Source organism: Heterocephalus glaber, unplaced genomic scaffold (genome assembly GCF_053883595.1).
Source record: "Heterocephalus glaber isolate CG9 unplaced genomic scaffold, H.glaber_assembly_v1.0 deba00001463, whole genome shotgun sequence".
NCBI lineage: Eukaryota > Metazoa > Chordata > Mammalia > Rodentia > Bathyergidae > Heterocephalus > Heterocephalus glaber.
In genome coordinates this window covers 14234580-14260074 of record NW_028258310.1, presented here as the reverse complement: position 1 = coordinate 14260074, position 25495 = coordinate 14234580, and the positions used below count along the sequence as shown (strand labels likewise).

Below are 25495 nucleotides of genomic sequence, written 5' to 3'. Positions count from 1 at the left end.
TTTAAAGTTCTAAATTTTGATGGAATCTCATCAATTTTTTTCTTTTATATATCATGTTTTTTGTATCCAAGGTAGTTCTTGCCTACCCTTAATTCGTAAATATTTTCCCTTATAATTTCGTCTTAAAGTTTTATATTTTTAGGCTTTCTTATTTAGGTTCATAGATCCCTTCAAGTTATTTTCATGTATGGAAGAAAAGGGTTGAAGTTACTTTTTTATACACGGATATCAGGTGTTCTAGTGCTGTTTGCTGAAGACACTATCTGTTCCTTGGCTCTTGAATCGAGTTTATATTCTATAAAATGCTAATGTTGAATAATCTTTCAAAACTCAGTGGACCATATATGTGTGGTTCTATTTCTAGATTCTCTGTTTTATTCCAGTGATCTATGTCTTTCCTTACACCATCACTGCCTTGATTACTGTAGCTTTAGAAGAAGTTTTAAAATTAGGTACTAAATGTCTTCCAACACTGTTTTATTTTTGTTTTTTTCTTTTCACTTTTCTAGGTCCTTTGTACTCCTACATAACTTTTAAATTTCAATATCCAGCTCTTCATTTATAGCAAGTATACACAGACCTGCATTTTTATATATACCTTGTGTTTTCTAATCCTGCTAAATTCAAGTACAAAGTTCTAGGGGCTCCTAGAGATTTCTTAGTGTTTTCTCTGTAGATGATCATTTCATCTACATATAAAGATTTTGCTTCTGCCATGCCAATCCTATCCTAGTTGTGTCATTTTATTGCCAGACTATTTTGGTGGGGAGTAGGTTTCAAAGTTTAATGGACAGATAAAGAGTGAGCATATCTGCCCTTGTTCCCCACCTTAAGGAGAAAGCATTGTATCTTCTCCATTCATACAAGGCGTTCTCGTTGGAAGTATGGAGTACATGTCTTTAATTTATTGAGAAGTTTCCGTTCTACTTCTAGGCTCCTGATAGCTTTTACCATGAACAGCTGTAGAATTTAGTCCAATACTTTTTCTCCAACTAGTGACAGTATCATATGGCTTTTTCCTTTCCTCTGTTAAAATGATGACTTTTGGGGGTGGATCTTCCAATGCTGAACCAATGCTGCCATCCCTATAACAAAACCACTTTCTACATACTGCCAGATCTGACTCCTAAGAGTTTGTTTTGTTAAACAAATTTCTATCTATGTTCATATTTTTTTCTTCTATTATCTTTATCCAGTTTTAGGATTAGCACAATGTTGATTTCCTAAAATGAGGGTAGAAGTGTTCCTTCTTTTTTCTGCTTTGTTTGATATAATTTATCAGTAAAAATGTTTATGAGCCTGCTGTTGTCATATAGGTAGGTTTTCAAGCTAGGAATATACTTTCTTTAATAGGTGCTATTCAAATTTTATATTTCCTCCAGTGTTAGTTTCATTAATTTGTCTTCCAAGGTACTTCTTAGAAGTTGTCAAATTTTTTTCAAAACAGAATTTTGAAATATGCTTTCTATATCCTTTTAAATTCTGTAAAATCTGTGGTAATGTCTCCTAGGTCTTGATATTTTAATTTTAAAAATGTATAATTGATATCGTGTAATAGGAAGTAAAGGTCTAAAGGAGCAGGGGTAGTGAGAGGGGTAGGGGAAAGGAAAAAAGGGGAAAAAATATGAGAAAAGGAAAAGAATGGAAACAAAATCTTTGCAAATAGGGAAGGGTGGAGGGGGTGAAGGGAGGGCAGGGGAAGAGGGAAAAAGAACCAAGAGACTCATGTAATGGTACAAGATCCCAATGATGTATGCAAATGTATTTTATACCAAAGATGTACCAATAAACTTAATGGGGAAAAATAAATAAATAAATAAATAAATAAGCTGAAAGCAACAACAACAACAACAACAAAAAGAACAGTTAGGAGGCTGGTGTATGGCTCAGTTCCGGTTCCAAAATGACTGTGGCTTAGATTGGTAGATTGGAAACAAGTGGACAGAGTCAAGGACCTCCTCATATGTAATATCCTTAGGATTGGGGAATTGCCAAAGTGGAGAGAGGGGGAGAAGTCATCAAGGGCAGCCCCACACTCTGATTTGTGTGTCAGAGTTCTAATGGAGTCATTTGCTGGGTCAAGAAACATTTGCTGAGTGGGAACAACAACAATAATTGGGAGACAGTGGTTAATTCTCCAAGGACAGAGATCAGCACAATTAGCTCCTGATCAGACATGCAGGAGATGTGAAATTTTTGCACAGTCCCCTGCATTTTCAGATGATGTTTCATACCTCTATGGGTGAAAGGCACCACTGATTTTATGATCCATTTCTGAAACCCTTTTTCCCAAAACTTCTACATTTAATGATTATTCATTTGGAGACTCTTCCTACCACTTTACCTCTAAAATTAGTGATTACAAGTACCCTCAAAATTATCATCAAACTAGCCATTGCTTCATTTGTTCTCCTAATTGCTAGGAAGGGGATAAGATAATCAAGTGGTTGCTCTAATGTGGGAACCTGCTTTTCAAAAGTTACTTGAAATCTAAATTGAGCTTTTTAAAGCAGTACTTAAATTTTGACTTCAGTAATTTCATTAAAACTAGCACTTGCTGAGAATTCTTTAAATAAGCTTTGAATTACCAGTGCTGTGCAAAGCAATTGGAAGGAACGAAGGCTTCTTATGGGGATTTTTTTTTGGCATAAACAGAATTTTTCCTGTTAGTGTATCATTTGATTTATTGAATTGTACCTGCATAAAAGGTGGCAAAACAAACACTGAGTTTATGCCCGTTCTTGTCAGAACTTCTCCAACGGAGCCTGCCTGGGTTAGATGAACCTTGCTCAGCCCAATGAACCTCAAGGATATTGTTGCAAATGATTGGGTACAAATCTAAGAGACCTGCAGTTATTCCCCAGCTGAGCTATTAATCACACTGGCAGCGGACAGGGCAGATGCAGCGCCTCATGGGGCCCTTTGTCAATGTTCCTGATAGGAAAGCTGATGGTGGTGCCCTCCCAGGGGCAGAACAATTAGATCAAAAGCCGAAAAATTAAGTTATTTCATTAAATCTAGAAATGGCAGAAAAGAAGATTACTCACTCAACTCAAAGAATATACATCGTCCTCTTACTGGATGAGTCCTGAGTATTTAAAGCATTGTTGCTGGTCCCCAAGCTGCCAACAGAGCCCCCCTGAACAATTTCCTTCTTGGTTTCCCTGCTTCCATTCCAGCATTTCTGAATAACAGCCAGAATAAGCTTTTTATTTTGTTTATGTAACATTTGCTTTTTTTTAACATTTGCTTTTTTGGTGTCCAGCTCTATAAGCTTGCATAAATGCATGCAACTGTACACACCACATTCGAGATAGAGAACAGTGCCAGCTCCCCGCTGAAAATCCCACATGATGCTCCTGTGTCGTCGGTTCCTTCCCTGACTTCAACACCTGATGACCACTGATTTACTTTCTGTTCCTTTAAGTTTCTTTTTCAAGAATGTCATATATGTGGATCATACAGAATGTAGCCTTTTTATTTAATTTATTAGTATATATTTGCAATACATAATCATTACATTCATCTTGGGGAATTAGTACACATACGAGTGGTGTCTTGATCATTTTTATTTCCCCCTCTCCCACTTAGCTCTCCTCTTTCTTCTTCCCCCAGATTCCCTTCCCGTTGCCACAGATTCTACCTCCCTGTTTCCTACCATGTCTCTTGTTTTGCTCTTTAAATTATTTATATTTTGGCTTTCTTGTATGAGAGGAAAACTGTGATATTTAACCTTCTCTGATTTATTTCACTTAGTATTAAGCAGAATGTAGTTTTTTTAAGGCTGTCTTCTTTCATTTTGCATAATGCAATTGAGATTCATTGTGTATTTATTTCTGAGTTGTATTTTGTTGTATGAATGTACCAGAGTTACCTTATCTATTTCATAGATGAAAGACATTGGGGTTATTTGACATTGTTGACAACCATGAATAAAGCTTCTCTTTACTCAGAAGGCTGAGGCTCTCATGACTTGGAAGACAGCCTGGCTGACCCATTTCAAAAAGAAGGACAGAGACAGGAAAGAAAGAAAGAAAGAAAGAAAGAAAGAAAGAAAGAAAGAAAGAAAGAAAGAAAGAAAGAAAGAAAGAAAGAAAGAAAGAAAGAAAGAAAGAAAGAAAGAAAGAAAGAAAGGAAGGAAGGAAGGAAGGAAGGAAGGAAGGAAGGAAGGAGGGAAGGAAGGGGGAAGGGAAGGGGAAGGAAGGAAGGAAGGAAAGAGAAGTTGCTACAAACATTTGCACAGCAGTGTTTTGAGTGTGCATAAGTTTTATTTCTCATTTCTCTTGAATAATACCTAGGAGTAGGATTGTTGGGTCAGAGGCTAAGGATGTGTTTAACTATAAGAAACTAGCAGACCGTAACATGAGCTTTAAAAAGCATAAATCAGATCATGTCATTCCTCTACCCAAATCTTGCCAAAGTCTTCCTGTTACACTTAAAATTGTAGCCTGCCAGTCCCTGTGTGATTAGTCTCTGCCTATCTGTGGGACCTCCCCTTTTACTACTTCTCCTCATCTACTCTGTGCCATCCTTCTATTTCTTTCTTCTGTCTTTCCTCAAATAGGCCAAGCTGTTTTTCTCTTTCCCACTAGCTTATAATCCTTCTGCTTGTCATGTTCCTATGCCTATTTTCACATGGCCAACTCATTCTTGTCATTTGTTGTCTCAGTTTAAGTGTCATCTTCTGAGGGTTTTCCTTGACCTCCCAATCTAACATAGCCACTTCCTTCAATCTCTCTATCACACTGGAGCCTTCCTACGACCTGATATTTTCTTGTTTTGTAGTTTACATGCTGATTGTGTCATTTATGTCACTCCTTCTCTCTCTTATCTTTAAAGTGGACATAATAATACCCATTCCCTTACTTGATGAGTTTTTCACAATTTGACAAACTTCTTAAAGCAAAAACTACATCTGCTTTAAAAGTCTCTATGTTGGTTATTTTAATCCTCTCCACATTGTCATTTTAAAATTTCTTAAGTGGGAAAAATCCTTTTTACCTCCACAGTTGAATTTCTAAATTAGAATGAGACATGTGGTTTTAGAGAACAACTGGTGACGGTTATAATGGAAACTTAAGTAATTGTTCTGAAATTTAAGGATTAATTCATATGAACCTTTGTTTTGTCAACGTATTTCAGATTTCCAAAGGAAACGAACCCACGGGGGTGCTCAGGGGTAGGATATTCAACAGATATTTCTAGTGGAAACTTACAAGCATAGAGGAGAAGGTAGATAATAACACAGTGGTACACTGGATATGACGCGTACTAGATGGAAAAACCAGTGTTACATTTCTAAGAATTTTGCTAGTCAACTATTAAACTCACTGGTAGAATGGTAAACTATACAAATTGAGGCTTCCATACTTTTCCTTTTTTGAGAGCTGACTTATCAGCACACCACTAAGAACTATAGGACAAGGAGAAAAGATAAAGAGGCCAAAGTACTGAAAGGAAGCAGTAAAAGACAGCCTTAACACAAGGATTCAGGGTCCTGAATGCATTTACATTCTGGCTCAAACACTTATCAAATATGTTAACTTAAGGAACTTCACTCACTCATTATTCCACAAATACTCTCTAAGCATCCACTCTGTGATACAGGACAGAATAATGAAAGCTCCCTTCCTGGGTGGCTAGCAGACCAACCAGCAAAAGAAAGGCAAGTAAGCAATTACAATGTGAATGGAGAGGCCAGGGATTTAGCTCAGTGGTTCTGCCGCTTGCCTCATAAGCCCAAGGACCCGAGTTTGATCTCCGGTACCAAAAAAAAAATCTGAAGCAATGTGAATGAAAAACACTGGCGGAAAGCACAGGGGCTGCTGGCAGTGGGGCCTCTGGGTGACTGAAGGAAGAGGGGAGAGTCCACTGGTGAACATGGCTGGGAGAACCAGATAAAGGAAGAGTATCCTGGGCTGGGGAAGAGTAAGTATGGAGGTTTATTTTTAACCCCTTCAGATCATAGTAAAAGGGTAATACCTGCAGGAGAATCACTTGATAGAACAAAGTAATTGGGACATGTTGATAAAAAAAAGTGGAAGCTGTTCTTATGTTGACCCAGGAATGGCCACCTGAACAAAGTGCCAAGGAAGTGGTGTCTGACTTGGCTCTAAATTAGCCTGGGTGGGACTTAACTACTCACAGTAGATCAGAAAGATTAATTTCTTATTGGACCTTTTGTCTTTTCAGCCAAACCTCACCGCAAGACACCTCCTAGAGAAGAACAAAGGGCATCAGTCATTCCGCACAAAAAGTCTGTCCCTGGTGTCCTCATCCCCCAGAGGCGAGACAACTAACACGCCTACACTCTGCAGGGGTCCAGGGTCCAGGAGGAAGGGACCCGGGCAGTTCTCCATTACAACAGCCTTGAACACTCTCAACCGGATGGTCCACTCACCCTCTGGGCACCACATGGTGGAGATCAGTACCCCAGTACTCATCAACTCCAGCAACCCCTCTGTGATCACCCAGCCCATGGAGAAGGCCGACTTACCCACCAGCTCTGCTGGACAGGTAGGGATCCTGGGGTAAGGGGGCCTGGGAGATAAGCAAGGGATCCACACCATGTCACAAGCAGTATTTGTGGTTTAGTACTGACTAAGCACCCATAATGAATGAATACTAACTAATGTTGTATGCATTGCATATTAGAACTGTGTCTCATTAGAGTTAGATATTATTATTATCCCCATTTTTGAGAGGGAGAAACTGAGTCATAGAGGAGTTGGTCAACTTGCCCAAACTCTGATAGTTACTTTTCTTTTTTTCCCAAATGTATTTTTATTATAGCATGTTAATTTTTTAAAATACTGTGTTTCGTTATGGCATTTTCATTCATGAATAACATTGTGATCATGTCCATCCTTCCTACTGCCCTCTCTTGTGCCCCTTCCCCTTTATTCCCACCCTCTTGTCTAATAATAGCCCTCCCTTCCAGATACTTTTCTATCCCATGCTAAGTGCCATGACATGACTCCTGCCCCTTCAAGAACTTCTCCAAGGAGATGATGGCACCATTTTCCAGAGATGGCTTGGTCAGCACAGTGTGAGACTCACTATCCCATCCTCTGGAAATATACTAGGCATCAAAAAGAAAGTAAAGGAAACTGTGGCTTATTGAGTGTTTTCAGGACAGACCACAAATTTGACTACATAATTTTTGGGCCCAATGTCAAATGAAATTGCAAGTCCCTTGCTCAAAAATGATTACAAATTTCAAGTGATGGCCCTGGGTGATCACAATAGTCACACACCCAGGAAGCCAGCCCTAGGTGTCTCCATATGGAGCACCTAATAAGGTAATGTATGTAAAGTGCTTAATGCAATGGTGCCTAATACATTCTAAGCTCCCAATAATCATTAGCTCTTTATACTATTTTTGTTATAAACCCTGGTCACTGAGTTGCCTACTGAAGAGAAATATGCCAAGATGCACTGTTGCAATTCAGAAGCTGAAGTACATCTGATAGATGTGGCTATTTAGGTTGAAGGGTACTTTAAAAGATGAAGAAGTAGAGGTATGAGCCAAAGTAATTAAGAAGAACTGCATGTTGGGTGTTCAGCTGAAACACTCTTTGGAACCGTGCAGGTGGCAACTTGAAAGGACAAACCTCAACTTGCACTGATGTATTTTTTCAAGAAGCTGTAATTCTTGTTTTTAAACGTGAATTTCTACCTTGGGATTAAGCAGCTTAATTGGACTCTAATCCCTTTTTAACAAGACAAGAAGGAAGGAGAAAGTCGAGTGCTCCTCAAAGACCTATGTGCTGGTCAGAAAGAAAAACAATCCCCTCGTACAACATTTTATATCTTTTTTTTCCTTTTTTATGCTTGATATTTACATTCCTTGTTGGGAGTTGGTACATGCACATAACACATCCCAATTCCTTTTCTACCCTTTCCCTCCCCCCTCCTTCTCTTGACTCCTTTCTGATTTGAGAAAGCTGTATTTCCCTAGTTCCTAAATATGTCTTTTATTTTTCTATTTGTAATTTGGGTTTCTCCTATAAGAGAAACCATGTGATATTTAAGCTTGTGTGTCTGATTTATTTCACTTAACATTATGGTCTCATGGTACATCCCTTTTCCTACAAATTATTCAAGTTTATCTTTCCTTTGGCAAAGTAGTACTCCATTTTGTGCAAATGGCACATTTTCTTTATCCATTCATCTGTTGATGAACATACAGGCTGCTTCAAACACTTACCTATTATGAATAGTGCTGTTATAAGCATGGGTATGCATGTTTCCCCTTCTAAATATCTTCCCAAAGAGTTATACACTTTACATCTTATACTGTGAATCACTAAGAGGTTGGCTGGTCATGTAATTCTGCCCACCACCTGCACTATGCACACACATACACAAAAGCACACACACACTTTCTCCTCCATCTACACTTTCTTGCATTTAAAAAAACTTCCTACACACATTTCAAACACCTTTTTACAAGTACACACATGCTTTCTGCCTAAAGTTCTTCTTTTAAAACATGCACACATGCAAACATACATACACACATGTGTGCATTCAGTCTAAAACAGGGACCTGATGAGTCACGGTGAATCCAGAGTCACAGAATTTTTGGAAACCGTTCTTTATATAGACACATGAATATCTAAAGCACAGCCCACACTCAGTAGAAGTAAGCAGCTCACTCATCTGTGAATTGGCTTCCAAAAGATGTAGCCAACAACCATCTTCCCTATGCCAGGAATTCTTACTCCTGGTCACTTCACTGCTCTACAGAAAGCTGATCCAGAGTGGGAGAATCATAATGGAATTCAAAACAAGTATTATTCCTTCCCACTTTTCACAAATAATGAGAATTCCAAAGTATGGCATTCACATAGCCTACACTCAATCTCATCCTTTTCTCAGTTCATGTGGTTGTGGATTATATGTACTCTATGTTTGTCACAGTGTTGCCAAAACACATTAAAATGCCCCATGTACAAGCCACAGCTGAAGATGAGTGGAAAGTTGGACACATGACAAGTCTTCCTGCTTCCTTTACCTCCAACATCCTTAAGAGACATGGTTAGGTCCAGCTTATCAAGCGCCCCCTACTCCCCCACCCCAGCACCTCACATGGTGCCTTAACCCTAGTACTTATTATAATAAATCAAGGAATCAAAGCTACTGACTTAAATATCTAGAAATATAGAGGCATATACTTAGGGAAGTATTGGAGGCCAATTTCCTCTGACTGCCTAGAAAGAGGGACAGAGAGGGTTAAAGAAAAAAAGACAATAGAGACTTGTGTAATTTCAAAGTATATCAGGAGGTTAGTGCCTGGAGAGGCCAAAAGACAAGGCCTCTCTGAGCTAGCCACTATTTGTTGGGTACACACAATAATGGGAGGGAGTATCGGGTGACTTAGGGGGTGGTGGTGATCCTATGTAGATACAAATCTCATGTTGATGAGGGCAGAAAGGAGAGCATTCCCAGGACAGTAGGTGGGATGAATTGAGTTGATAAGGAACTCATCCCTGGCCAGGTGAAAACTTTCTCTTTTGTATTATTACTGGATTCTCCAGGAACCAGGATGTCTTCAGCTGATGTTATCATGGCTTTGAGCACCACAGCATCACGGACCATTGAGGCCTCCGCTGTGACCCAAGGCCAAACAGAGTTGTTTCTGCATGCCATAGCTGGCTCTCGGGCAAGGCAACATTGGGCCTTAGAGAGCTATAGTCATTCTTTAATTATGAAAGGATTTTTTTCCCCAAAAATTTATGTAGAAATGCTCCCAACAGGGAAATCTGGAGAAAGAATTTCCTGGAGGAAAATCACAGATCAGTGTAACTCTTTTGATCAATAAACATTCATTGAATGCACAGAATGTGCCAGTAACCATATTATTAGTGATTTTTCTACCAAAACAAGATGGTAATAATAATGTCAAACTTTACTGAGACTGATATAAGATGGATAGAGATGATGGTTAGATAAACAGACAGACTATAGACAGCTGAATGATATCCTCTAATAGCAAAGTCTTCTTTTGCTTCCAGCCTCCTAAACCCTCCCCCATTCTAAAACTATGGTAAAAGTCTTGGTAAAAGAGGTATTGTCCCTGCTTCACAGGAAGTAATTAAGGCCGCAAAACAAAGATGATTTGCCCAAGTTCATGTAATTGGTAGAGTCTAGATTGACCTCAGAACCATCTAACTCTAAAACATAAGCTGTTAGCACTACATTATGCTGTCTTCAAACACCACACCAGGCAACATCATTGTGCCCTGTGGTTTATCCTAGAAGTCCACAACCTCCCTCTTCTTGGTTGTCTCTGTTTTACTCCTTTTTTACTTTGAGCCTTTCTAGCACTTTTTCTCACATGCCTCACAGTAAAGAATTTGCCCTGTGTCTTTTGCTCTTGAAGAAGACTTTTATTTGCTATCACTTTGTTCCTCCATGAACTACTGTGTCCAAGCATTCATCATGTGTGGTGCAGAAGGCACCAAGAATAATCTGTTGCCATCAAGGAATTCACAGTTTAGCAGGGATACAAAAAAATTAATGGCTAACCATAGAGGAATTAGGGCTTCCTGAAGTGGTAGGACGACCCTGGTGGCACCCACACTGACAAGTGTAGAAACTTAGAAATTAATAGCACAAAATCATGGGCCAAGAATAGTATTCCCCTTCCAATGTTCCACAAGCTCTCTTATATCAAGAAAGTCTTAACTTGGTGCTAGTCCATCTTTAACACCTCTTTAGCATTTGTTAATCTCCTTCTCTGTGGAAAAGAGAGAAAGGCACTGAACCCAGTGCCTGAGTTAAAGTCTTTGGGCGGACACCAGATGTAAACCATAACCGAAGTATGAACATTTTTAAATACTTTACTTTAAAGATTCTTTTCCTTATTTAAAAAAAAAACAGTATGTTAATAAAGGTACAAATAGTATGTGAATCTGGCAAAAAAAAAAAAAACTATGAAGATAGGATACAATGCAATTTAGAAAACACTAAATGCAGTTTAGATCCCAGGTAAAATACATGTATGACCAGAGCTTTATGAGGTACTATGGAAGCAGACAGGAGAGCAGTTTGTTAAGTTCTGTCTTATGCTGAAAGAGAAATATTTAAATATTTGATTGTTATTCCCTTTTATGACTATGAACTAAAAGATCAAGGAAAAATTTTTTTGAAAATTTGTAGAACATATTAGGCCTCACCAACTCCACAAAGGGTGGTTGGAATGTAAGAAGACATTTTTCCGAAATCATTCCAGTTAAATAGCCTAGTTTCCCTACTACAGTAGAAACAGGTCTGGAATTGTCTCTCAAGTCCAAAACACCAAAGAGATGTGACTGCTACCTTCTCATAAGGAAAAGCCAGAGGATAGAGTTTCATTTTCCCATTGTCTCCATATCTTCCTACCTTTGGGGAACCTCCTGACACTTCTGGGTAGAAAATCAAGAAATAACTTCCCAGATGAACTGTAACTCTCAACTAAAATCATAAAAACAACTGCATTTGGTGGTAGAGTACTTGCTTGGCACTGGATTCATTCCCCAGGACTACCCCCAAAAAACTCCATTTAAATTCAGGATTAGACCTGAAGAACCTGAGTATGTTTCATAGACAACTTTGGTGAAGAGGGCAAGTAGGTGAATTGGCACCAATGCAGTTGGCCTTTGAAAGAGTCATGGAGATTCTCTCTCAGTCCATGCTGAGGAAAAAATGGCTTACACTGTTTCAACTGCACAAAACATGAGTGAGAAAAGTCCCTCAACAATACAGTGACTCTTGGGGGAATGCGCAACTACAAGACCCTCCCTCTCTTGGTGATTCCAAAATTGACTTGGTTCAGGATATGGAGCCTATTGCCCCTCTCCCATACTCATAGAACAATGAGGTGTTCTTGTTTTCTGTAACAGTAGGCTTCCTAAAAGGTCCTGCTTCTTCAGCATACTGTCTTCCTCCCTTCCTATGGCCCCTCTCTCTACAGTGTTAGTATATCCATTCCCCTCTTTCAGCCTTCCTCTCCATGTGTATCACAGGTCTGGGGTATGGAGCTGCTATACAACTAGAAAGCTCTCCTTCCCTCACCTCATATATCCAAATAGTCAGCAAGCTCATTTTGCCACCTAAATAACTATTGCTTGTCCGTTCTATGCCACTGCCTTAGTTTTGGTCCTTATCTCTTCCCTAGACTATTGCTCCCACCTCTTCACTGCCTCCCCATCCATGCTCAATTACTGCATTTCACTCTACCCAACACTTACACCCTCTCCATTTTTTCAGTCATGGCCTCCGCAATGATCTCTTCAAAACCTAAATCCTTTCAGCCATGTCTCTCCCCCAAACCATCAATGGTTCCCAATAGCCTGAGGAACAGTAATATGTGCTGTTTATTGAGTGTCCACTAAAAGCCAAAAACTGTTGAGAAATGATTTACAAACATTATAACTATTCTTACAGCTGTTTAGTTTAGGCATTGGTATATCATTTTACCAAATGGGAAACCTTTGAGACAGAAAGAGTAGATAACTTGCCCAAAGTTTCAAGGCTAGAAGCAGAGCCAGGGTGTGAGGGCAAATCTATGCTCCCTCCCCATAATTAGTTCTTAGTATGACATTCTATCTAGGCCCTCTACAATCTGGCTACAACCCACCTTCCAGCACCCCTGGCTCCTCACACATATACATACATGAACATACACACACACACACACACACACACACACACAATGTGTATGAACCACACACACGCACGTAAGTTGCAGCGATCTACTCAGCATTCCTAAGCACAGTATATACAAGGCTTCCTCACTGTGTTTTTGTCCTTATGCGCAGTACAGATCTTGCATTTTCTTGGGCAATTAACAAATGTTTCTTGACTAATTAAATACTATTCCCTCTGGAATTTGTTTCTGGTGCATTCACCTATCACAGTCATAATCATATCTTAACCCCTGCATGCATACCATTTCGTCATGGAAGCGCTTGCCTCCTCTTACCTGCAGAATTCATATCTCTCCCCGTGTTCACAGCATATTGTTTATACTTGTATTACAAACAATATATAGCATCTTCTTTGTCCTATAAAATATATATATAATCACCGTGCTTACTAGATTGAAAATTTCTGAAGGGAAGGGATACTGTTTTATTCACTTATGTAGCTGTTGCCTTCCAGAAGCCCTCCTATTTCTGATTGTTAAGAAAAGAAGAAATGGGGGGATGGGTCACTTGAGCCAGCATAAGCAATGCAATTCCTTCCCCACCCTCTTCCATTCTATGCCAGAACAGTAGGGACAAGCCCAAGCACATTCCCTGAGCTCTTTGGAAGGAACTTTCAACACTGTGGAGAATTCTGAGGTGTACAAAACTGACTCCCCTTTTAAGCCCATATTTGGAAAATTCTAAATGAAGTAGTTTCTAGGAGCTTGATCTATTATAAGTCCAGACCCTCTCTAGGTATGTCCTATGTCCCCATCTTCCATAGGGGCTTCCCAAGCCAACTTGATAGTGTTCAGGGATGCCATAGGATATTTCTTATTTAGTATTGAGATAATTTTCCCCTCTTGGACACCCTCTCAATGCAAATCTATGTTTTAGACTCTTTATCAAATCATGTACAGAGAGGGGCCAGGGATTTAGCTCAGTGGTGCTATGCCTGCCTCCCAAGCACCAAGCTCCTGAGTTCGATCCCCAGTACCAAAAAAACAAAAAAAAACCACAAAAAACAAATCATGTACAGAGATAAATTAACCTTATGCTTATATTCTTACATTGCTATCTCCCAATATAAATTACTTTCATTTTGCAATTCTCACTCAATAAATCCATACTCACAAATGATGCTTTTAGAGTCTCAAAAGAAATGTGGTAGAGGGGGTCTTAAAAGGGGAGAGCCTCCACTAAATGAATCCCTGATCACTCTGTTCCATCTCATCATTATCTGCCCCAACGTGCCTTATATGGGAGGGAGCTTCATAGCTATTTGAAACATATTTGTTAAAGTATGAGGGACAGATGACGATGAAGACAGACTGATAAACTATCAGTTAATTGTCTTAGCAGAGGTTGAATGGTAGATGTCTGAAAGCAAAAAAGGACCAGAGGGACTTGCTCCCTCTCTTCTGCCAAAGCCTCCTGAGTAGAGAACAATCTACAACCACCTAGAGATCAAATATCATACAGAAGAAGACACAGCAGCCTTGCATCCAGATGACTTTTGCCCATCCCAACTGCGGGTCTTCAGACAAATCAATAACAGCTCTGAGATTCAGTTTCCCATCAAAAAAAGAAAGTAACCCCTGCCTCACAAGGTTGTTGAAAAAAATCAAAAGATGAAAACAAATGTATGTACAGTATTGGTTACCATTTTTCTTATTGTTGTTACTTTTTAAATTTCTAATATTCAGAATGTTCTTAGTAGTCAGTTGCTACATTATTCTTCAGTCTTTTTCCTATACATTTTTAACTTTGTTTTGTTTTGTTTTGTTTTTTGGTACTGAGAATCAAACTCGGGACCTTGTACTTTCAAAGCAGGAGGTGGAACCACTGAGCTAAATCCCTGGCCCTCAAATTTTTATAATAAAAATTTTCAAATATATATAAAAGATGAAAGAATAGTATAATAGAAATTATCCAACTTGGGCCATCTTACTTCATATACATTCTCATTATTCACCTGCTCCCAGATGGGGCTATTTTATTTTGTTTTGTTTTGTTTTTTGGTACCAGGGATCGTTGCGCTTGGGCGGCAAGCACTGAAACCACTGAGCTAAATCCCCGGCCCTAAGATGGGGCTATTTTAAAGCAAAGTCAAGATGATGTATCATTTCATCCCTATATGTTTTAGTAAATATCTCTTTTAAACCATTTTTAACATAACTATGATACCATTATCATACATTAAAAAGAAACAAAAAATTTTAAAAGTGTTCAAACTTACATACTTGCCTGAGAAATTCTTTTTTATAATTTATTCATTCAATGGAATCCAAATGGGATAAACTCCTTGCACTGGGTTAATATGTTTCTTAAATTTATTTTATTCTACACATTCACCATCCTCCTTATTCTTTTTTTTTTTTTGTATTAAATTCTTTTATTGGTACATTGCAGGTATACAACACAATTACATTTCTCATTGGGAATTGTACCTTTACATAATGCATCTTAGTTCTTATTTTTTCCCCATTCCTAGACCTCCCTTCACCCCCTCCACCCTTCCCTATTTACAAAGACTTTATTTCCACTTTTTCCATTTCTCATCATTTTTTCCTTTCCCTTCTTTCCTTTCCCCTGCCCCTCCCACTACCCCTACCCCTTTGGACCTTTTCTTCCTATTTTGCATTATCGATTATTCATTCTAATCATTGGTACATTTTAGGTATACAATATCATGACATTCATCATTGGTAATTTGCACCTTTACATAGTCTCTCTTGGTTCTTATTTTTCACCCTTGCCCAGCCCTCCCTTCAACCCCTCCAGTCCTCCCTATTTACAAAGATTTTGTTCCTATTTTTCCATTTTCTCATATTAATCCCATTCCCTTCTATCCTTTCTCCTAGCCCTCCCACTTCCTTCCCCTTTGCCCCTTTTCTTCCTATTTCACATTACCTATTATACATTTAGTCCTTATTTACACTTTCAGTTTCTCACACTAGAGAAACTATTTGGTATTTACACATGTGTGTCCTATTTATTTCACTTAAGAGTATGGCCTCAATGTGCATCCACTTAGCTATAAATGTCTCTAATTTCTCATTTTTTATGGCTGAGTAGTACTCCATTTTATAAAAAAAACCCACATTTTCTTTATCCAGTCTCCAGTTGATGGGCATTTGGGCTGTTTCCAAGTTTTAGCTATTACAAACTGTGCTGCTATGAACATGGGTGCACATATATCACTGTGGTATGATTCTTTTAATTCTTTGCAGAAGATCCCCAGCAGTGGAATAGCGGGGTCAAATGGGACTTCCAGTCCTAGTTCTTTGAGGTATCTCCATACTGATTTCCATAGTGCTTGCACCAGTCTACACTCCCACCAGCAGTGGAGCAGGGTTCCTCTTTCCCCACAGCCCCACCAGCATTTGTTATTGGTTGATTTCATGATAGCAGCCATTCTTTCTGGAGTGAAGTGGAATCTCAGCATTGTTTTCATTTGCATCTCTCAAATGACCAATGATGTTGAACATTTTTTCATGTATTTATTTGCTATTTCTACTTCTTTGTCTGAGAAATGTCTGTTCATTTCAGATGCCTATTTTTGGACTGGGTCTTTAAATTTGGGAGGTCTGATCTTTTTAAGTTCCTTATAGATTCAAGATAGTAGACCTTTGTCTGAGGAAGAGCAGGTGAAGATTTTTTCCCACATTGTGGGTTGTCTCTTCACACTGCTGGTGGTTTCTCTTGCTGTGCAGAAGCCTTTTAATAAGAAGAGATCCCATTTGTTGATTGTTTGTGCTAGTTCATGGGCAACTGAGGTTTTGTTCATAAAATCTTTTCCTACACCGATGTCTTCAAGGGTTCTACCTAACCTCTGTTCCAACTGGTTCAGAGTTTCTATTTTAATATTTAGATCTTTAATCCATTTTGATTTTAGTTTAGTGCATGGTGAGAGATATAGGTCTAGTTTTTATCTTTGGCAAGTTGAAGCCCAAATTTTCCAGCACCATTTATTAAAGAGGCTATCTTTCCTCCAGTGAGGGTGTTTGACTCCTTTATTGAAGATGAGATGGCTGAGTGTGTCTGGCGTTGTTTCTGCATCTTCTAATCTGTTCCACTGGTCCTCAAGTCTGTTTCTTTGCCGGTACCTTGCTGTTTTATCACACTAGCTTTGTAGTATAGTTGCAGTCCTCCTTATTCTTTGCAATGAATGTGTTTTTTATTAAATCATTTGTCCTATTAAATTTTCCACATTCTGGATACTGCTGGTTACATCTCTGTGGTGTCATTTAATATATTCCTCTGTCCTTCATACTTTTTAGGCTTGATCAGAATCAGTCCCAACTTTTTGGCAAGAATACTTCATGGAAAGTACTAGGTCCATTTTTGTTTTGTTTAGATGCACAATTCAATGATTTTTAATATATTCAAGAGTTGAGTATCCATCACCATAATCAATATTAAACATGGTCATTACATAAAAAGAAATCCTATACCTCTTAGCCACACTCCCCAAACCCTTCACTTCCCCCCAACCCAGCCCTAAGCAAACATTAATTTCCTTTGTCTCTATAGATCTGCCTATTCTGGACATTTTATTTTATTTTATTTTATTTTATTTTATTTTATTTTATTTATTTTGGTGCCGGGGACGGAACTCGGGTCCCTGCACTTGCGAGGCAGTCGGCAGAACCACTGAGCTAAATCCCTGGCCCTCACGGACATTTTATATAAGAGGAAGCATACAATATTTTGATCTTTTGTAACAAACTTCTTTCAATTACCATGATTCACCCATGTTGTAATGAGTATTAGTTCCTTTTTATGGCCAAATAACATTTTATTATATGGCTATACCAGATTTGGTTTATCTATTCATCAGCTGATGGACATTTTAGTTGTTTTGACTTTTTGGCTATGATTTAAAATACTGTTATGAACATTTGTATACAAGTTTTTGTATAAATATGTTTTCATATGAGTATACACCTACAAATTGCTAGACCAGATAGTTTACTGTTTGAGGAACTGCCAACTATTTTCCAAAGTCCTTATACCATTTGACATTGCCATCAACATTGCAGAGTGTTCCAATTTTCCACATATTTACCAACACTTGATTTATTATGTCTTTATTATAGCCACCCTAATGAGTGTGAAGTGGCATCTCATTGTGGTTTTAATTTGCATTTCACTGATGGCTATCTATGAATTTATTGTAGAAATGTTCTTTGGAGAATTGTTTCTATCCTTTACCCATGTTTTAGTTGGGTTGTCTTATTATTGAGTTGTAAAAGTTCTTTATATATTACAGATAAGGTCTCTTAGAGATATATGACTTGCAAAATTTCTCCATTCTGTAGGTTTTATTTTCATTTTCTTGGTGGTATTCTTTAAAGCACAAAAGTTTTTTTTTTCTTTTTAATTCTTTTATTGGTACATTTTAGGTATACAATACGTTTACATTTATCATTGGGTGCTTGTACCTGTACATGATGTATCTTAGTCTTATTTTTCCCCCATTACCTGTGTGCCCTTCACGCCCTCCACCCTTCCCTATTTACATAGATTTTGTTTCCATTTTTTTTCTCATAGTTTTTCCTTTCCCTTCTTCCCTTTCCCCTTCCCCTCCCACCACCTCTATACCTTTGGACCTTTTCCTATTTCAAATTATCAATTATTCATTTTAATCATTTTCATCCTTATTTACACTTTCAATTTCTCACACTAGAGAAACTATTCAGTATTTACACGTGTGTCCTATTTATTTCACTTAAGAGTATGGCCTCAATATGCATCCATTTAGCTATAAATGTCTCTAGTTTCTCATTTTTTATGGCTGAGTAGTACTCCATTTTATAGCAAAACCACATCTTCTTTATCCAGTTTCCAGTTGATGGGCACTTGGGCTGTTTCCAAGCTTTAGCTATTGGAAACTGTAAAGCACAAAAGTTTTTAACTCTGATGATATCTATTTTGTCTACTCCTTCCTTTGTTGCATTTACTTTTGTTGTAAGATCTAGGAAACTGTAGCTTAATACAAATAAACAAAGCTCTAACCATAGTTTTCTAGTTTTATGGTTTTAGCATTTATATTTAGGCTTATGATCCAGCTGAAGTTAATTTTTTTATGTGGTATAAGGTAAGGGATCCAAATTCATTCTTTTGCTTGCAGATATCCAGTTGTTCCAGCACCATACAGTGAAAAGACTTTTATTTCCCCATTTTGTTATCCTGGCACTCTTGTTAAAAACTAAGTACTTTTTTTTTTTGGTACCAGGGATCAAACTCAGGTCCTTGCACTTGCACAGCAGGTGGTGAAACCACTGAGCTAAATCCCAGGCCCTAAAAATTAAGTACTTTTTTATTGAAGCACATTAGGAGGCACAAAATGCCTGTTTGCTACTATTCTTGCATTAAAATTGATCCAAGTTGAGATACCATCGGTTCCCCCTCAGCCTTTCATCTAATGATTTGAACATTATTTCATTTTGAATGGCAAAATAATGACATTCCAAATCAATCATTCCTCCTGAAATTATTCAAAGCTGCAATGCTTCTGTAGTATTGACTACTGAGAGTTCACTGTTGGTAAGATCCTCCTGCACAGTGACCTCTCTTTAAATTATCTCACTAGAATGCCATATTACAGGCCCTCAGCATATATGGGGTATGTCCAAAGGTCCAAAGGTACATGTTCTCTCTCTCTCTCGCTCTGTCTCTCTCTCTCTTACACACACACACACACACACACACACACACACACACACACACATTTGTTCCTGGCCACTCCCCTAACTCAAAGACAGAACTCATTTGTCACTACCTTCCTGCCTGGCATGTTTGTCATAACTGAACTGCTAACCCTTTTTCCACTGGCCACTGCCAGCTGGACTAAAATTCCCTGCCTGCCTGTGCCAGGCTCCTTGTTTATACCCTTATCACTGCCCTCAGGCTGGCCTCAGAGTCCCAGCCTCTGGCTATGTGCTTACTCCCTTGCCTTTCCTGAGGTCTGGCTTCTGTACTTGATCCAGGACTTGGAGAAAGAGGCCTAGGTTTGTCCAGCCAGGAAAAGAAAGGACTCAAGGACTTATATGGGGATGAGTAACAACTTTATTTTCCCAGATGTAAGTTTACTTTATTAATTTTGGGTTCCTGTGTTCAGAAAAGAAAACAAACATAAATCAAAACACAAGCAACATGGGGAGGTACAATGAGAGGTCTCTGCTATAACATACACTGTTAGGAAATGAATACTAACAATGCTGGAGGTGCCTGTGTAATCTGTTGGTATTAGGGTTGTATTTTGGTTGGTTTTCATTTTATTCTATAAAGAAAGGAAGCCAAGTATAAATAAAAAGGCTTTGAGTCAGGCAAAGCTTCTTGCCATGACTTTGCCACCTAATAACTGAATAGCACTGAACTAAGTACCAAAGCCATTGAGCCTGTGTCCTCATCTGCAAAATGGAGAAGTCCTTCCATGCAGAGTCTTTCCAAGGATTAGCAATATTCACCAAGCTGCAGCCACCGCTCTTAACTTTCCCCTCTTTCCTTTCAGCAGAGCTTTTAAACTATCATCATTTGTGAGACAAAGGCCACCCTAGCTTCAGGGAATGAGACAAATATCTTCTGAAATCAAGATGATCCTTCTGATCTAATTTCTCCAAGATGTATTTTTCACAACTACTAGCAGATATGGGTGTGATCTTGACTCATTTTCTTTGTAAGAAAGCTAACAGAAAGAGGTAGTTTCCTTGCAGACTCAAGGTCTTCCCCCAAATAGATAAACTAATAATTTAAAACAGAACTAAAGTGCCTATAATGTATAATTTAGTGCCCTATCCTTGATCCACACTGTCCCAGGTTGCAGTGAACATTATTTGCACAAGAAACATGTCACCAGCTAAGCCCAGGAGTAACTGACCCTCATGTCAGCATGTGTCCCACCCCCAGCCACACCCCCCCCCCCCCCCCCCCGCTAATAGTGCGGCCCTGGCTAAAGCATTCTGCCTGTCCAGGCCCCAGTTTTTTCATTTGCTAGATGGAATGACAAAAGCAACCCAGCAGAGTATTATATGGCTTAATTAGTTAACAGCACACTGTGAAGATAACATGAGAAGGTCATTGCTGGGTTCCTCCTCTCTTCTGTTCAAGCATTCACATGAGACATCTGGGCTTTTTCTGGCTACTTGGAAGTTTTCTCAGCCCTAGCAGGTGACAGGTTCCCTGAGGCAAAGAGCTTTATAGCAAAGAGCTTTTGAAAACTATGGGCTTTAGGGTCAGCCAGATACAAGAAGGAACTCATTGCTTCTTATGTGTCTTTTTTTTTTTTTTTTTGGTACCGGGGATCAAACTTGGGACCTTGCACTTGTGGGCAGGCATCGGAACCACTGAGCCAAAACCCCGGCCCTCGTTGCTTCTTACTGGACAGAATAATCTCTAGAGGCCTCAGTTTTTTATATCTGTAAAATGAAACCAACGATAGTAATTTTTATAAGATTGTTGTGAAAAATAGGGCAATGCATGTACATGAGATAATGGCCAGAATTTAGCCATGGTAATTGGCTCGATAAATGTTAGCTCAATTATTATTACTCTTGGGCCAAGCCAGGTCCATCCCCCATCCTGTGTCCCCAGGGCTGGCTTGTACATACAGGCCTTGCTGAGAGTGATTCATTACGCACACTTGGAGCCTTGACATGTTGGAGCCTGCCTTCAAGTGGAAAGGCTTCTAAAAGCCCCTTTACTTCTTTGATAAGCAGTGACAATTCCAGAAGTAGGGAATAAGTGTGACTTTTGGCTCCTGAGGGGCCCTAGGGCAATTTTCAGACCTTCTGCTTTAATTCCATGTGAGCCATATGAGGAAAGTTGAGAATGAATGCAATCGAAAAAACATGATAAAGGAGCCTCACGTGTGGGCTGAGGCAGGGACAGCTGTCTGTTGACCATTTTCTATATGCCCCTATCACCTTTTTCTGTGAGCCCTGTCCTCACCTAATGGGTGCCCAGTGCCTACAGTGGGTCCTGGTTGCCAAAGTGCCTCACAGCCTATCAGTGGACCAGTCAATACAGAATTGTAGAGTGCCTGTCAGGTACCAAACACTGAACTTGGCTCTGGTGACCCAGGGAATAAGATAGACATGGTCTCTACACTGGGGAAACCTCCAGACCAGCAGGGAAAATGCAGGAAACAAAGCATTACAATGCTGATTACAGAAGTCTAGTGTGCAAAGTACTGTAGTTCGAGGATTAGAATGAGGGAAGCCTGTGGTGAAGGGGGTCCTAGCCTGGGAGGCCAGAGAAGTCAGCCTGAAGAAGACCTGCAGGTTAGCAGAAATCACCACATGAAGAAAGGAGGCCCACCCAGGTCTTATCCACTTCTCCTTAGCCCCACAGCCCAGCCTCCTTTGTGCTGAAGCCACGCCACGATGTGCCATCCTCCTGGTGCATGGTGACTCTTATAGGACTAGCATTTCCAGCCCTGCCCAAGCTCCCTCAGTGCTCTGGGGAAAAAACCTTTCTGGTTTCTGGTGACTAAATCAGGTTCAGTAATTAACCTCACTTGCTCCCTTGATTCAGCGTTTCTCCAATGAGAGGTTAAACTTTACATCATCATTTTTTCCCAATTAATCCTGGCAGGTGAGCCACTGAGGCTACCCAGCCCTGCCCAGGGAAAAGAGGGAATGACCCAGCCTGCGCCTCAGACATTTACCAGAGACTCTTTAGCTCTGGGAGCCAGGAGCAGGGATCACTGACATCTAGTGGGGCCCGTAGCACACACTCCCTCCCACTGACCTCAGCAAGAAGGAAAAATAAGAGAAGCAAAATATAACAGAAGGGGAAGAGAAGGTGAAACAAGGTGTACAGGACAGCTGGTAGGGGAAAAGAATATCGCTTAAGGCCACATGTGGGGCATGGACAGACCTCAGTGGTACAGCCCCCTCAGCCACGTGGCTCAACTTTGCAAGAGCTCACTTAAAATGAGAACACTGGGCTGGGGATTTAGCTCAGTGGTTTGGCCGCCTGCTGCACAAGCGCAAGGACCCGAGTTTGATCCCTGGTACCAAAAAAAAAAAAAAAATAGGAACACTAATAGCTTCTTCCACTGAGACCTGTTAGGGACTGAATAAGATATTCACATACAGAAGAATTTTCCAACCTTGCCGCTATTAACATTTTAGGCCAGATAATTCCTGTACATTAGAGGTTTAGCAGCCATCACTATCCTCTACCTACTGACACAGGAAATTATACTGGAAATGAAATATGAACTATTGTATCTCCCAACCTGTTAGATGTCTGATACACCGAGCTTGTATTCTCTAAAAATCAAAGAATGAATTCTAGGAACAGAGGTTAAGAGTAGGAAGATATTTATTCATAGGATAGCTCCTGAGAGGCTGGAGGGGTCCCAAATGGGTAGCTGGGGACCCCACTTTACAGGGGAGTTTTATGGAGTAAAACCCATGTGGGTACAGTGTGGGCCACAGCCATGATCAACCAATAAGCTTTTAAGCATAATCACTCACGTGATAGTCGTCCAGTTGGAAAACAAGTCACATAACAAGTATGGATGGAAAAAAAAAAAAAAGAAGTATGGATGGAAAGAACAAAGACTTTTCTAGGAAATGGTGGGTCCAAAGGTCCTGGACACCCACAAGGTGACTGATGTCTATCTAGACTTCATCAGACCCAATGTTTGCCCTTTGAGGAAGTATAGAGGTCTGGTCATCTTGTCTTTATCTTGAGGCTTGGTCTCCTACAGAAGTGTCTCTGGCCACAGTTGTGGTGTGTCTCACCTTTGTCATGACTCTCTGAAGGTCCTAGCTCTCTCTCCTGACTGCCTATAATATTTCTACCTAACTCGGCTGTCTATAATACCACTAATGCCTACAGAACTCACCACTCACTTGTAGCAATAAAAAATATCTCCAGACATTGCCAAATGTCCCCTGGTCTTAAGGTTATCCCCTAGATGAAAATCATTGATTTTCAGGTTGTATCACAGGGTCTGGCATATATTGGGTGCATAATAAGTAGCAGTTAAGTAAAGGGTGTGTGAAGAAGATGCTTTTTCTGAATAACCACAGCAGACTGTTCTCCTCAAACACTTGTTAAGAACATAAGGGCTTTGGAGAAACCTGTTACTTTCCAAGGTTGGACAGGTGGATTTGCCAGAGTCCTGTCACTGAAAATGTGCAGCCAGAGACTAACACACCCCTGTCACTTTGTGACCAACCCAGTGCCATGGTCTTACACACACCCCAGTATCTGTGGATATTGTTATTGTTATTATTCCCACTTTAGACACAGAAACTGAGACCAAAAGAGGCTAAGTAACTAGCTCAAAGTTACGCAGCAAGTACATTTCAGGGTTTGGATCAGAACCCAGGTCCGACTGTCTTCCAAATCTACACTCTTTCCCTACCCAAACAGCAAGTGTAGGCATCTCCACTGTCCACTGTGACAATTTAGGAGAGATCCTCCAGCAGCAGCCAGGCACAGTGGGAAGGAATGATAGGAATGATTAGCAATGTCTGTCACTGCCCCAGGAGTAGGAAATGGGATGTGTACACCATGTATTTAGCTTCCCTCCCCACTCCCACAAATATAATCTGAGATTTAGTGATTCTATATCACTGAGTAATTTGGCATTATTTGCAGGCTACATTGGCATAGGAATACATGAGTTTGTTCAGCAAACAAGCTACTACGTGGTATGTTTTCTGTAGAAATAAGCTGAAAATCAGGCCATTTCACAAGTAGTGGCTTCTATGGAGGACACAAAAGAGGCATGATCCCCAATTGTCTTCATGGAAAAGCTAGATATGGCCCCCTGTAACAACTCTTTTTTTTGGTACCGGGATTGAACTCAGGACCTTGCGCTTGCGAGGCAGGCGGCAGAACCACTGAGCTAAATCCCTGGCTTGTAACAACTCTTTTAATATCTTAGGAAATTTAGTTTTGGCATTAGCTGCATTCTAAGAAAAAGAAAACAAACAAAATTACAAGGAAATGGGCCATTTTTTCTTTTTTTATTAATTTTATTGGTATACTTTAGATATACATAATGATCACATTCATCAAATGGAATTTGTACCTGTACATAATATATTTTGGCTCTTCTTTTTTTCTCCCCAATCCTTTCCTCTCCCTTCAACCTGGGCAATTTTTTTTTTCGTTTAAAAACTGATATAATAATTTTCTTTGTAACTGGAATATAATTTTTAAAGCATAAGCTTTGAGAGATAAAATATCCATCCTTGTCTCTCTCATCTCACCTGGAAACAATCAAGCCCTATAGAAAATTGCACAACTAGGTGCATGACAAACCCACTTACATATTCAAAGAATATTGCAAATGCCAGTTTTTCTGCTTCCAAGACACTTCAGCAAAGGAGCCCTGCTTTCTCACTTTGAGCACTACACAGGGCAGCTCTGTGGATACAGATGGCAGGTCAGAAAGGAGAACAGATCATTCCCACCCTCCGAGCTCAACTCAGGGCTACTGAACTGCACTCTTGTACCTTTCTCCATCGCCTTTTACAGAACCTGAGCTGGCACTGACTAGAAGAGTCGTCCTGCTGCCTCAGTGCTTCTGTTCATAGGCAGAGCATGCCCACACATGCAGGTGACCATCCATTCAGTTCCAATCTACTGAATCCTTGTCATGTGCCAGGGCATGCACTCATGAGACAAAGCCTAAACAGATTGGAGCCAAACATACCCTGGATCACAGAGTGAGTTCACAGGTTTAATCATTCGTCTCCCTAATAAGGTGGGAGAATGCCTGCACTTTATTTTCAAAGTCTTATTCTCTATGCCTGGGTTTCAGTCCTTTCTGGGGCATTACCTCTCTA

The 25495-nt window shown here is 39.7% G+C and overlaps 1 protein-coding gene across 10 annotated transcripts in view; it reads left to right on the top strand.

Moving 5' to 3' along the window:
* Sh3rf2 (SH3 domain containing ring finger 2) overlaps positions 1 to 25495 on the top strand; it is a 220453-nt gene that overhangs the window by 163291 nt on the left and 31667 nt on the right. For all 10 annotated transcript variants that reach the window (XM_087180439.1, XM_021266102.2, XM_021266111.2 and 7 more), the window contains 1 exon segment: positions 6193 to 6516. In XM_087180439.1, coding sequence (XP_087036565.1) covers positions 6193 to 6516 — 324 coding nt within the window.